Genomic DNA, 12,847 nt, shown 5'->3' with positions numbered 1-12,847 from the left:
GGATGTTGTATTGTTAATTTCAGGGAGTGTGCACACAAGTCTCCAGTGACCACCATCACTGTTACTTTTTGTCCGGAATGGACTTGTATGCGAGCTCTTCGACCTGCTCTTTGTGATGATGACCAACAGAGGCAGCTCATATGCGTGTTCATCACTCATTTCATCACTGTGATATACATATGTATGAATGTTTCTAGTAAATAAAAACCCGATGCTGGTTGTGCTCTTGATCCCATTTTTTTAATCATCATGTTCTCAGTTCCACTCGTATATAAGTTTGCAGCTCCCTTGCCACACACACATTTAAGAGACGACACCAGCTCGACTTCAAAAGCTGCAGTAGAGTAACGTCATCGTGATCTTTCAAAATGATGCCGATGTTCGATGTTTCGTACATAATGCAGCAACCAAGTCAACCTACTATGTCTGAAGTGCCTCTCCCAACAACCGTGGAAGGCCCCTCAGGGAGATCCAGAGAGGAACAGCCAAGCTCCGCGAGAGACCATTACTATCAGCTACAGAGGGATCCTCCTCGAAAGCCATGGTATTATAAGAAGAAAATGCTCCCATTTACAATATTAATGGCAGTAATTTCGGCGTTCATCAGCTGCATAGTTGTGGTAGTAAGGTTGACTCGAAAGTCGGCTTTGATGATGAAGACGCGCCCGAAGGAAACGATAATGCTAACGGCCATGGCTACAACTCCTATAATTATGACAAGTGTGCTAAATGTGACGAATGGTACTTCTTCGTCATTAACTACATCCTCAAGCAAACTATCATCTACAACTACAACAGCGACTACAGCGTCTCTCTCTTCAAGTCCGTCCCCTATTTTGTCGTCATCGAATCTCGCTTCAGTCTTTGTGGATGGCGAAAATAGCAAAGACAGTTTAGAAATTCTACTCTGGCAAGATGGGGCGGGATCCATTTCTTACTTGAATGGGGAGTCTCATCTCAAAAGTCGACAACGTATTGAGGATTTACTTGAAGATGCACCCAAAGCGAAGAAAGGAACTCCCATGGCTGCCGTGGCGGACGACGCCAGCATTGCGCATGTATTCTATCTTGATGAGGATAATGCTGTTTCACATGTCTTTATGGAGCCAAGAGGTAGCTGGAGACTTGGGGGCATGTCCACCAGTAGTAGAAAAAGTATTGCTGCGCATGAAAAGTCGATGCTGTCGGCGGCGTTCCACCGAGGTGAACATGGCACAAATGCTGTGGTATTGTCGTATCAAGATCCGGACGGCAACTTGCGGCTTGCAATGTCAGAAGATGCCAAAAATGATCATGATTGGTACTCGGTCGATTTTGGCTCCTTTACGGGGCGTCACAAGATTGGAGATTGGGGAGGCGTTGGTCATGCCATTGCGGGTGATTGGCAGAACAAGAGGCATGACTCCGACGGGTCATTCAGTGGACTATTGATGGCGGTTGAAGAGAGTCAAGAAATAACACCTTGGGAATGTTCGGTGGATTTTCATGCGTCCTCAAACAAGGAAGTAGAGTGCCATTTCTTGGACAAAACTTTCCTCGGTAGGCCACTTTGAGAATGATGGTTTGTTGCGTCAATGCCATACTAACAATACTAACTGGGGCTTATAATATAGATTCTGATGGCAAAGGTATATCGCTATCCTCACGATTAAGTCAACTATCGTGGGTCCGTACTGGCCATGGCGAAAGTAAAGATCCGGCGCAGACGCTCCCATATGAGTTCGCTTTGCTGTATATGAATCTAGGAGGGAGCATTCAAGAGAATCGCGTGGGTATTGGCCTCCCACGGATTATAGGGTCCGGATTTGGTTCGGACATGAACTTTGATGGCTTTGCGACAAATGATAACAAGACCGTGTATGCGAAATCCGGGAGCGATATTGTTGTTTTTGGGTTGGATGCCGATGGATGGCAGTGGAAGGTCGATGGAATTGTCAACACAGCTATTTCTAAGACTGGTTCACATTAGGGGCACAGAGTTAAGCAAGCCAGATGGTACATGTATTTATTTCTTCTCTGCGATTTGGAACCCACCTCTTGTTAGTTCAGTTTGGCTGCATGCCATGATAATAATAACAATGACATTTACTCGTAATAGCCTTTGTATCAGCCTCTGCTTCTTTGATTCACATTTGCATATATACCCACACTCAACACCTTGTGCGTTGACCCTCCGCTGCAATGAGTGGCTAGATGTAATCATCCTGATAACCTTCGCATGGGCGCGCGCTAATTTTACTCTAGAAGGCAGTGAAAACGCACAGGTTTTTGGCTCTCATGTATTTTACCGAAAGAGTTTCAATTGAATTTTAAGCTCACCTCACTGGTAGCATATTGTTCACTTAGATACATGTAGACAGCACATCTAGTCTGAGACAAAATAGAGAACTGTCCCGGAGGCAGCGGGGCCGGCTGGCCGATCCATTCGGGCGCTAAACTCGAGCAGGCAAAATGTAAACAAAAGGAGGTCCGGCTTGGGCATGGGTTGGCTGCAAGGGCTACACGAATCTATGCGCGAACACGGTCATGACAGATGAGGGGCAAGTCTCTGACGCGGTCTAGGCTGAGCCTACAAGTATGCATTCATGTGGGTTGTTTATGCTGGACGCTGTTCGGAAGTTGATGGTGCCATAAATTGTACCAATGAGCCATGCCGTGATGTTTGCCCATCATTTGGTCGGGTTCAAGCTTTTATTACGCGTTCAAGAGTGATTAATGTGAAAGTAAAAAGAAAGAAGGCAGAAATACCTCAGAATCCATCGAAAATGGAGGACCTTTCTGCTGCGTTACGCCGTGGCCGGCGATGCAGCACCAGCATGAATGTCAGATCGCAAGAGCCTCAGGCTCCATCGGCTGCTCCAAAGACTCCCCGCCGAAGAAAGAGAGGCGCTCGACATTCTGACCCAGGCTCTGCCGTATATTTGAGCGGTCTTACTCCAATGGTGCGCCGCACATCTCTTACAGCCTCGAATAGACGGTCGGCCGCCCCCGCAAGCGGCGCTGGCTCAGCTCCTCGATTAAATGGCCAACCCGCGGCTGTCAATCTTCACCAGACAATTGATGGCCGGGTTGAGCGCCGGATGCGCCGCAATGGCCTCCGCGATATGCTTAATAAAATTGACCAAGAGAAACGGCGCAGTGAACAGTTGGCTAAAGCACAGATTACCAAGCTCAAGGCCGAACTCAGAGCCCGTGACAGAGAAATCTATAGAATGCAAAATGCAACCATGATTTTCGATACCGAACGGATTTGGGAACTGGAGCAGCAAGTAAAAGAACTTAAAGGCCAGCTTGCGACAAAAAGCATAGCAAGCGAGGAGGCTACACAGTATTATAGCTGCGTCTGGCCGTCGACACCAAGTACTGCTTCAACGGATGACCTCATGGACATGACTCAAGATGAGGACCATTTCGGTGATATGGCTGCGGAGACCAACACGCCATCTCGAGCGAGACCTCCCTTCTTAACTCCTCCCGCAACAAGTCCAACCAGGCCTGTATCGCCATTCTCTAAGGATGTGTCACCAACCCCGGATGCTCATACTGAGATGCGGCTGAACTCTCCAGACGCAGATAAGAAGCAGCTAGAAGACGAGATTGCAACTTTGGAATTTGAAGTACAGGAACTGACAGCAACTTTGGACTCGTATAACGCCTTGGGTGCGCGCATAAGCGATGCACTATCAGGGGGGACTCTAAGGGACAAAGGGACGTCGTCTTCCCTCGAAGCAATCGAGAACCAGGTCCAGTTACTCTTACAAACCATGTCCGAACGAGCAGCAGCAGTTACACATCTTACCAATGCCATTAGCGAATTAGGGTTTCCAGGTACTGATGCCAGCGAGATGATTATGTCGCTTGCTTCTGAGTTTCGGTCTGCTCGCCTCGAGCTGGAGTATCTCGCACCGGGAGAGCCCACATTGCCTGTTACCGCTCATGGCGCCGACATATTGGATCTACTACTGGATCGCATGCGAACCTTGTCAAGGAAGACAAGGGAAGATGAAGATTCGATTGACAAATATCATGAAATAGAACGTTCTCTACGCAAGCAGCTTGATTCACGAATCTCCGTCATGGAAGAGCTTAATATCAAAGTCACCGAGGCATATCGTGCCTTGGATGAGAAAGACAGTCACATCAGGGAGCTTGAAATCGGCAACAACCGACTCAAAGGCGCCGTTGATGGCTACGTTCGTGATATAACAGAGCTCGAAGGGTTAATAGAGCGCATGGAGACTGAGCATCGTGAATCAATAAACGCGCATGCTGCTCAGAAAAAGTCAAGCGAAGAACTACTCACCGCCAAAAACGCCACAATTGCCGAGCTAGAAGCAAAGATTGAAGAGGCAGTCGCTCAAACCGCAGAGCTTCTTAACGAGATGAGCTCCACTGAGGCTAATTTTGCTCGACAAACGATCACCATCAGGAAGCAGCACGGCGCGGCTCTTGCTGTTCGTGATACGCGGGTCGCAGAGCTGCGTGATGAGATTGATAGAGTTACTGAGTCGTTGCGGGTTGCTCGCGAAACTATTCATGCTCTACGGGCTGAAAATAGCGGGATGAGGGGTCTGATGGAAGAGGAGAGGAGGAAGGCGAAAGACGCCATGGATTCAATGAAGGAAGAACTACAGCGAGTTTTGTACTTGAGTCAGAGCTTCCTTGAAGATGCTCATGGGGCTTCTGCTAGTGGACGTGCTGCCACTATTGAGGGAGAATCGGACAATTCACGGATGATTGTCCACAACCCGAGTCAGATGGGAACTAGGAGATTGAAGAGAAGATATGACAGTGGTTTGGAGCTTCTCAATGAAGACGAGGCCGACATTTGAAGTGGATGACAGTCAATCCTTTGGAGCATTTGAAGAGCATGTATCTGGCGTTTGGTAGAAGGAGGATAGGAACTCTCGTTATGTGTATTTTTTTTTGTACCTTGTCATGTAACTGATACCTAGGAACACAGCACTGCACTTCCTTAAGTCTATCTATGGTTAATAGAATAGATTTGTTTAGAATTCATAGCTGGGTCGGCCTTGGTGATCATTTAAAAATACCACACATGCTTTGGAATCAATATATTTGAGTATACAGCTGATTTGTAAAACTTTCTCATCATAAACCATTAGAGACCAAACAAAAAAGAAAAAAGAAAACCGTTGTTTAACTACATGTAATTATCGCTTCGCTATGCAGTTTGCTGTGGCTGTGCGCGATACACGAAAACTTGCTAAACGAGATCAAGAGCAGATGCATGCAGACGCGATATAATACACTCTCTTGTAAAATAAAAACAAAAACAAAGAGGGTCCAAACTCAATCCAAATCCAAACCGAGATAAAAAAAAAAAAGTTCAATTTCAATTTTGCTTTTTGTTCGCTTTCCGTTTCTGATCGTTCAAGGCTTAACTTCGTGATTCAAGGGCTTCGCTTTCATCATTTCATTCGTAAAATTTCCAATTGGGTGTATAGTCGGGATGCAGCTCCAAATCTAGAACCAGGGCTCTGAAGAGCTCAATCGGCATAAAGTTGGCCCTAAGGAACGAATCGTTGAACTCCTTCTCAGTCATGTGGCCGTTCTTCAGAATCTCTCTTCGCAGCTCGAAAAGCTGCACCGCACCCACCATGTAGCCGGCCTGGTAAAGAGGGCCGTAATCGCCGTTGAACGACCTTCTGACTTCTCCTTCAGCCGTGGATCTTTCGTGGCCAACCCAGTCGACCAGCATGTCGATGCATTCCTGTGGCGTCATCTGACCCAGATGGAACTTGATGGAGAAGATGATGCGAGCGCAGCGGTGCATTCTCCAAAACAGAGTTCCAATGCGGTCTTCTGGCGATTCAAAGAAGTCACCTCGCTCCCAGAACACGTACTCCCAATACATGGCCCAGCCTTCGATGCTAAACGGTGTTGTGAATAGCTGTCTGTGGCTGTTGTATCGTTCGGACATGAAGAGCTGAAGACGGTGTCCGGGAATCATCTCGTGGAATGCCGTTGCGCGGGCAAAGTGTCTGTTGTTGCCACGCATAACCATCTTCTTCAGCTCGTGTGACATCTCGGCGGTGGGGTAAGAGACCATGATCAGCGGTCCGCCCAAGAAGAAGGGCGCGACCTTTTGCATCTCGGGGCTCATCATGGTCATGCGGGATACCTCTTCCGCCAATGGTGGGACGGTGACCAGATCGTGCTCCTTGACAAAGGAAGAGCCCTCACGAACCAGCGTCTTCACAAAGCCTGCTTGCTCGCCGGGAGGGACAAAGTGCTTCTTGACAGAATCCAGCGCCTTCTTCCAATCATCGCCGTAGCCAAGCTCGACGGATGCAGTCTTCATCTGGGCCTCGCAGAACTGGAACTGCTCCTTGGCGAGGTTGATGAGCTCCTCAGGGGAGTAGACAATCATCTCCGCCTCGAGCTCGTTAATCAGGGCCTCCCTGCCAATTGGCTCGCCAATAATGTCTCCCGTCTCTCCTTCATGCATGCCCGCCAACTTGGTTTGAATGAGCGGAATGAACTGCGACAGTGCAAGGTCGGCCGCCTTCCAAGGCGCCGAGGCCCACCAGTCGAACATGGGGTCATACGACGAGTAGAAGTTGAAGAATTCCTGGAGATGGCCGCGCAGCTCGGTGACGGTCTTGGAAGCCTTGTAGGCAGCCGTCTTGGAAATCTTGATGCGGTCATGCTCAATGCCCTCCTTGACTTGGCCGACCAGCTTGGCAATGTCGTCGAGCTGCTGTGCAACGCGCTCATTGTTCAGGGGGTCGACATCTCGGCGAGCCTCGCACAGCGCCGTGATGAGCTGGGCAAAGGGAATCAGCCGCTGGATCTCCTTGTTGGACTCCTTCTGGGCATACAGCCAGTGGGACTTGCGGCGCAGGAAGTTGCGCAGCAGCAGGAAGTCGACCTTGTCGGACTGGCTCATGGCCTCGAAGTCGAGGCTGAACAGGGCCTTGAGCTCGTCTGAGAAGTACCGGCGCAGGCGCTCGTGGCGGCCCGGCGACACGGAGATGCTGTAAAAGACCTCGAGCTCCTCCAGGTCGACTCTGATCCTGCGGATGCGGTCCGGCAGCGACTCCGGCGCGTGGTTCTGGCTGGGCTTTGGCAGCGCGACCCAGAGGTCGTCCATCATCAAGTTACCGCCACTTGCACTGCTACCGCCACTTGGGCTGGTGCAAGTATCAGCGCTGCCGCTGACGGACGGCGTGGACCGGCTGGCCGCCGTCCGGCTCGTCTGAGTCTCGGTCTCAGTCAAGCTGGAGTCGCTCATTGTGACGGGCTGCGCAGGGCTTCCTAATCAGTGATAATGAGACAGATGGATACTTTCGACAAAGGGAAGCTCGTTGCTTGTAAGCTCCACGCTAATTGGGAGGTTATTACGGTGAGGGGGGTGGAAGCTTTTGGCGGAAGAAGCTCCTGATTTTCTCCAAGCAGCTGCTGGGATTAATGCTTGAGGCTAGTCCTCGTCCGTAACGCGTTATGCCGGGCCCTATGTCGATTTGCATAATTCACAACTGTCGAGTTATTGGATGGGATAACTGCCCTTCTCCATAATACTAGTAAATAGTATTGCGGGCTCCATGTCGGGATTGAGTATAGCCGCCCTGGGTAGCGAGGGCTCATCGACGGCAGGCATCTCTGAAGGTACGATGGAAACGAGATCTACGGTAACGACTAGAAATCTTAGTCTTGCAGCCTTTAAAGGAAAAAAAGCTAATTCGAAAGACTGCTTAGGCATAGCCGGCATTGGTACGGAGTACATGCCAATTAATATACGAGCCTATGTTCCGGCTCAAGCCACAGCTTGGTTTGAGCCCTCAGGTCCGAAAATTTCCTATTACGGCTTACAAATGGCAGGCCACGGAATGGCAATGCCGACGCCGACGCCGACGACGCCTTATCAAAGAAAACTAGTTAAGGAAAGGCGCGGGTTTGATCCGTGCTTACTATATTTATAATGGTGCTGCTCAAATTCAAACGAGTCTCACCCTCCCGGCCCGGGTGAGAGAAGTTGAATCATTCAACTCATGATGTCACATAGACTCTCGGCTTAACACAATAACTTTAGAAGAAAACAAAAAAGAAAAGAAAAGAGCGGAAAGAAAAAGGAGAAGAAGAAAAAATTACCAAAGAAAGACAAAGGCTTCCCCAGGCATGGCGTCGTCTCCTTTCCGGTCTCTTGTCCGGCGGCAACTTCAATTGGCATTCCGACCACGGCACCAACTCCGTGCCCAGTCATCTTCCTCATCACCACAGTCATCATCACAGATTCAGGATAAAATCTCAAAACAAATACCAAGCAGCAGTCTGGCCGCATCAGCATCAGCAGTAGCAACAGCAACACAAAATACAGTCATTTCTCGTCCACTATGGCAGCGCCTGGGTCCCGTAACTCGCGCGGCTCAGGCATACGGCCGATCTCAGAAAAAGAGGCCGTATGTGACTCAGACGATAACTTCAATGTTCATCTTCTTCTTTGCCGACTTGGGCGCCCAGAGCATGAATGATGATGATTACGATCCCTCACGAACAGTCCGAAATATCATCATCGGAGCCGGTACGGCTATTCCCGCTTATTCATGGTGAGTCAAAAACATCAATCATGACTGCTCTGCTATTGAGCTTCACACAAAAATGTCATGCTGATTAGCCATGCTTTCACTTCTAAAGGTTCATGTTCCTTGCCAAAAATTTTAATTACACATCTCGTGCACTCTCCCTAGGAGTCAAAATATTCATTAATCAGCTCATTTTTGCCCCCGGCATCAACATCTACTTCTTCAGCATGCAAGCCTTGCTCGCAGGTGACGGCATCAGCGGCGCTGTTCAGCGCGTCCAAGATACTTTGCTCACAAGCTGGATTAATTCCTGCAAGATCTGGCCGTTTGTCATGGCCTTTAGCCTCAGCTTTGTGCCGCTGGAGTATCGATCCCTCTTCACCGGCGCCATTAACGTCTTCTGGCAAGGCTATTTGAGCCTTTTGAACAGATGGGCCGAGGCTCGCGAAGCTGAGGCTGCAGAGCCATTAGTAGCTGCACCTATTGCGCTTGTTGAGGCCGTATGAGGATGTTACACATACCGGGTTAAAATAATTAAGACATATATGGATGGCGATTGCGGGTAAAAGGAATGGATCTAGAGATAGACAGGCAAACTGCTCTTATTAAAATAGTTAGACTTTTTTTTTATTTTTTTGTTAAATTTCATAAACGCTAGATAGCAAGCTGACAAAATCATGTTATTATTTCTGGATTATCTCCTTTGCATAAAATGCATTCTAAAGTACCCAGTTATAAGCATCGTGCGGATGAGAGGGTATACGTATTAAATACCACCAAGTCCAGCGGTACCGTCTCAATCATGCTCCTGCGAGTTTGACATAGCAATCTTTTGGCAGATTTACTAGCTTCTCTATAATATCCGACCCGTTTAAAGACTGATCAAGCTGTTGGAACTCAAAGCTCCAAATCAACAGCGTCACCACCACTCTCAGCTTCATATATGCCAGCTTTTTCCCAAAGCACTGTCTAGGGCCGGCTGAAAAGGCAAGATTTGGCCCAGCTCGCGGGTCAAACACTTCTTCTTTTTCGTCGCTGTTGGTATTCTTTACTAGTTTAAGCCATCTCTCTGGCTTAAATTGAGATACATCTTCATCCCAGGGGTGAACTTTATCTTTGGACTCTTGTGATTCCAAAGATCGTGACATTTCACGAATTGGTAAAGCAGGCTCCGTAATTGACGGGCCCGTCAGCGACATCATTATGTCTGTGCCCTTGGGAATTTGGTACCCCAAGATCTGCGTATCGCAAGTTGACGTTCGGACAATAAGAGTTGCAATAGAGGCGTATCGGAGCGTTTCTTCCATGACAGCGTCTAGGTATGGAACAGATGTATCGCATATTTCATCTATTGTGGGTAGTCGAGACGTTTGGTAAGCATCAAGATGAGCTTGTCGCAGTGCATCTCGAAGTCGAATTTGGACCGATTGGTAGGTTGACATGTATTTCACCCACCAACACAAGGTAGCGGCTGTACTATCGTGGCCGCCAAGAAGGTATCCAAGAAGCTGTATGGATCACGTCTCGTTAGCATACGTGCTCTCAGGAGTAAATTAATTGCGATGGCCTTACTTCGTCTCGAATAACAGGTGAGTAGTAATCTGGTAGTCGTCCAACCGCCTTCGCGGCATTCATCTCTCGCCATAACAATTGATCCAGAGCACTCCTGCATTCAGGTAAGCCTGCCAAAGTAAGTCTCTGCAGACTCCTGTCTGTCTGACGCATTATCAGGGTTTTCCTGTTCCAATGAGCTCGCGCATGCTTTGGATTGAGAAGAGCGAGGGTTTGAGAAAATGAAGGGAAGGGGCTTGCTTGAGCTATCGACACCATTTCTGGGATGTTGAAGAGACCTTCGAGTTCAGGTGTGACAGGAGCTGGTGGGAAGCAAGCAGGTGCACCCTCGACGTTAGGAAAGGTAGGGCTTATGTTTTGCACATGAGAAATCTCGTGTTGTAGAGCAGAGCTGGTGTCCTCCATTCCGAATGCAACAGCGCATATCATGTCGAGTGTTGCTGAATAGAGATCACTGCTCACTGAAAACGGTCGGCCATATCCTTTGAACGCTTTCAATTTCCACAATGCGATCAGAGCAATAGCCTTTTCATATATTTGAGGTGCCGATGCCTAACACTGTTCTTAGAATACAATCCCTTACCCATAAGTACGTGTAATGCTAAGACAAAGACGAACCTCTTTGAGAAACTTGGGCGCCATTAGATCTCGAATAAGCTTCTTGTGAAATTGGAGCTGAGGATCTGCAGTTTGCATCGTGAAGTGAAAATTTGGAGCCACCACCCCAATACACTCTTTATTCCTAGTACCTCTGTCGAACTCTTTCGATCGTCGCGAGCAGATATCAACAACCTCACGATAGTCGGTCACAAGTACCGTCGGTCGGCGAAAAGGGAACAAGAAGACTTGAGATACTGGGACTCCATGCTCTCGTGGCTGGTTCCAAAGCCACTGTCGACGGTATTTTGCTTTCTTGAAAAATGGAACGTCTCCGAAGAATCTTTGGGCCGACTTTGAGTTGTATGGGATTCCCGGCAACGGTTTAGGCAATGCAGCCTGATAGACGGCATAGACTGTGAATGCGATGACCAACCCAACGACCAGGAGAGGATAAACGTTATAATCAATGCAAAGGAACGTCATATCGTTGATGTGATAGCGGCTCTTGCAAGATTCGAAAGGAGATGGCCAAAAGACGATCTACAGAGTCGACGTGAACCGAGAAAAAAACATTCAGGATCGTCTTATTTGATCGAGTTTTAGAAGCCAACTTCATGTGGGCCACACCACTAGGGGGTGGCTATGGATACATGTAGTATAAAAAAGTGTGTCTGTTCAAGTGAGCAGTAGCTCGCTTTTCTATCAGAAATATAGGAGTGTTGGTCGATAAAAGCGGTGACTAAGTGACTGTTTGTGTGATTGCTATCCGCAACCACTTCCGCTTCAGTGAGCAAATATGAAAATATGACAGCATCATAATTAATGTATTTGGAAGTGAGCCATCAATCAGCTGCCCAATATAATCCGCTGAGGATTCACTCTTGTGCAGCAAGGCTCGGAAGAAAGTCCCAAATGAGTTGGCGGGATAGCCCAGTGATCTAAAATCAAGCTGGATATGCCATCTTCTAGGTCTCGCATACAGCTGCAGCCAGATTGGCATATCACAGTAACATGAATGTGTGCCCATTGTTGCCTCTCCAGAAGGTTTTTCCAAACGGGATCAGTGTTTCGGGGAATCGATGCCAGAGAAGGCATCGAGCATTGACAATTTGAAGTCACAGTGGACACCACTCCTACATGGGTACTTACATGCACCGCAATGCACATTGGAGTTCTGCCTATTGACTGAAGCCTCCAGAGTGCTCCATACACAGGGCCGAGATCCAACCATAATGGCCACAGAACTTACCATGCATGTAGTATCAACCCCCAAGCTGGGTAGCCCTGTAGGAGTCCATATTCCTTTATAAGAAGACCGCCCAAAATATCAAATACAGCCACAAGCATGGAGCACTACTACTCTGTGACGGCCAACGCCTTGCCACCTAACGAATCTATCGAACCAACGGGTAGTAGTGAAATGGGGAAAGTGTTTGTACTAACATGTGAGCGGCTGTTTATACATGTACCGGTATATTTTATAGACCAGAAGAGCCAACATGATATTATAGCTGTCTAGATTAGGAAACAACATGTATACATGTAGTTACATCGACATGGAGGATGGAGCATGTACATCTATTCAGCGAGCGATTGATGTGCTCTAAAGGGTGATTATGTGCGTATATGTTGGATCACACTACTTGTATTGGTAAATTCGTCGATTCAGCTATTGTTTGTAAATACGAACTTTTCACTTCAATTGGCTAGATTTCCTCCTGCTCCTCCTTCCTTCTTTCTTTTTTCAAGGTGGTGGTCGTTGCAAGTAGGCCTCTCCAGCGACGGAAGATGCGCGTCGCGTCTCCTGCTGGTGGTCATTGTGAAGGTCAAGGCGACAACACGGATCCCGATAAGTCCAATGCTTTTGGTCGTTTGCTGCGATCCTGCTAGCGTGTATTGCATTGTTGGATGGTATGGGAAGTACCACGATTTGTGGTTCTGGGGGAGCTCAGAAGGCGTGCTTGTAATCAGTGCCTCATTTACACGTCCCAGTGGTTACATGTACATATGTCAAGCGGGGATAATGACAAGCCGAAGGCAGGTTATATTGCCTGGACAGGCTCTAACGTAAAATTGTTGTTGCTACTCTCCCTTCCAATTTTCGCTTCGCCATCAACAGGTTGCTTGGC

General features: G+C 48.1%; 5 protein-coding genes across 5 annotated transcripts; 3 read left to right on the top strand and 2 right to left on the bottom strand.

Annotated features, from left to right (window-relative positions):
- Window positions 1–692: 692 nt before the first annotated feature.
- TrAFT101_002790 (uncharacterized protein) lies at window positions 693–1,969 on the top strand (the record flags this gene model as incomplete). The annotated part of the gene is made up of 2 exons (XM_024899330.2): window positions 693–1,539; window positions 1,614–1,969. 2 exons carry the CDS (start codon window positions 693–695, stop codon window positions 1,967–1,969), a joined length of 1,203 nt encoding a protein of 400 aa, XP_024763908.2.
- Window positions 1,970–2,610: 641 nt separating this feature from the next.
- Window positions 2,611–5,615, top strand: TrAFT101_002789 (uncharacterized protein). The gene has a single exon (XM_024907612.2). The coding sequence runs from the start codon at window positions 2,766–2,768 to the stop codon at window positions 4,830–4,832; it is 2,067 nt and encodes a 688-aa protein (XP_024763907.1). The 5' UTR covers window positions 2,611–2,765; the 3' UTR covers window positions 4,833–5,615.
- TrAFT101_002788 (uncharacterized protein) lies at window positions 5,023–7,613 on the bottom strand. The gene has a single exon (XM_024907611.2). The coding sequence runs from the start codon at window positions 7,256–7,258 to the stop codon at window positions 5,438–5,440; it is 1,821 nt and encodes a 606-aa protein (XP_024763906.1). The 5' UTR covers window positions 7,259–7,613; the 3' UTR covers window positions 5,023–5,437.
- Window positions 7,614–7,984: 371 nt separating this feature from the next.
- TrAFT101_002787 (uncharacterized protein) lies at window positions 7,985–9,236 on the top strand. Its single transcript, XM_024899505.2, has 2 exons — window positions 7,985–8,570; window positions 8,659–9,236. The coding sequence occupies exons 1-2, from the start codon at window positions 8,143–8,145 to the stop codon at window positions 9,050–9,052; spliced, it is 822 nt and encodes a 273-aa protein (XP_024763905.1). The 5' UTR covers window positions 7,985–8,142; the 3' UTR covers window positions 9,053–9,236.
- A 110-nt stretch (window positions 9,237–9,346) lies between these two features.
- TrAFT101_002786 (uncharacterized protein) lies at window positions 9,347–11,201 on the bottom strand (the record flags this gene model as incomplete). The annotated part of the gene is made up of 3 exons (XM_024909513.2): window positions 9,347–10,054; window positions 10,119–10,670; window positions 10,737–11,201. The coding sequence occupies 3 exons, from the start codon at window positions 11,199–11,201 to the stop codon at window positions 9,347–9,349; spliced, it is 1,725 nt and encodes a 574-aa protein (XP_024763904.2).
- Between the last annotated feature and the right edge of the window lie 1,646 nt (window positions 11,202–12,847).

Source organism: Trichoderma asperellum, chromosome 2 (assembly GCF_020647865.1).
Source record: "Trichoderma asperellum chromosome 2, complete sequence".
Taxonomy (NCBI): domain Eukaryota; kingdom Fungi; phylum Ascomycota; class Sordariomycetes; order Hypocreales; family Hypocreaceae; genus Trichoderma; species Trichoderma asperellum.
The sequence above is the reverse complement of the archived record's forward strand: the minus strand, read 5'-3'. Positions and strand labels throughout refer to the sequence as shown.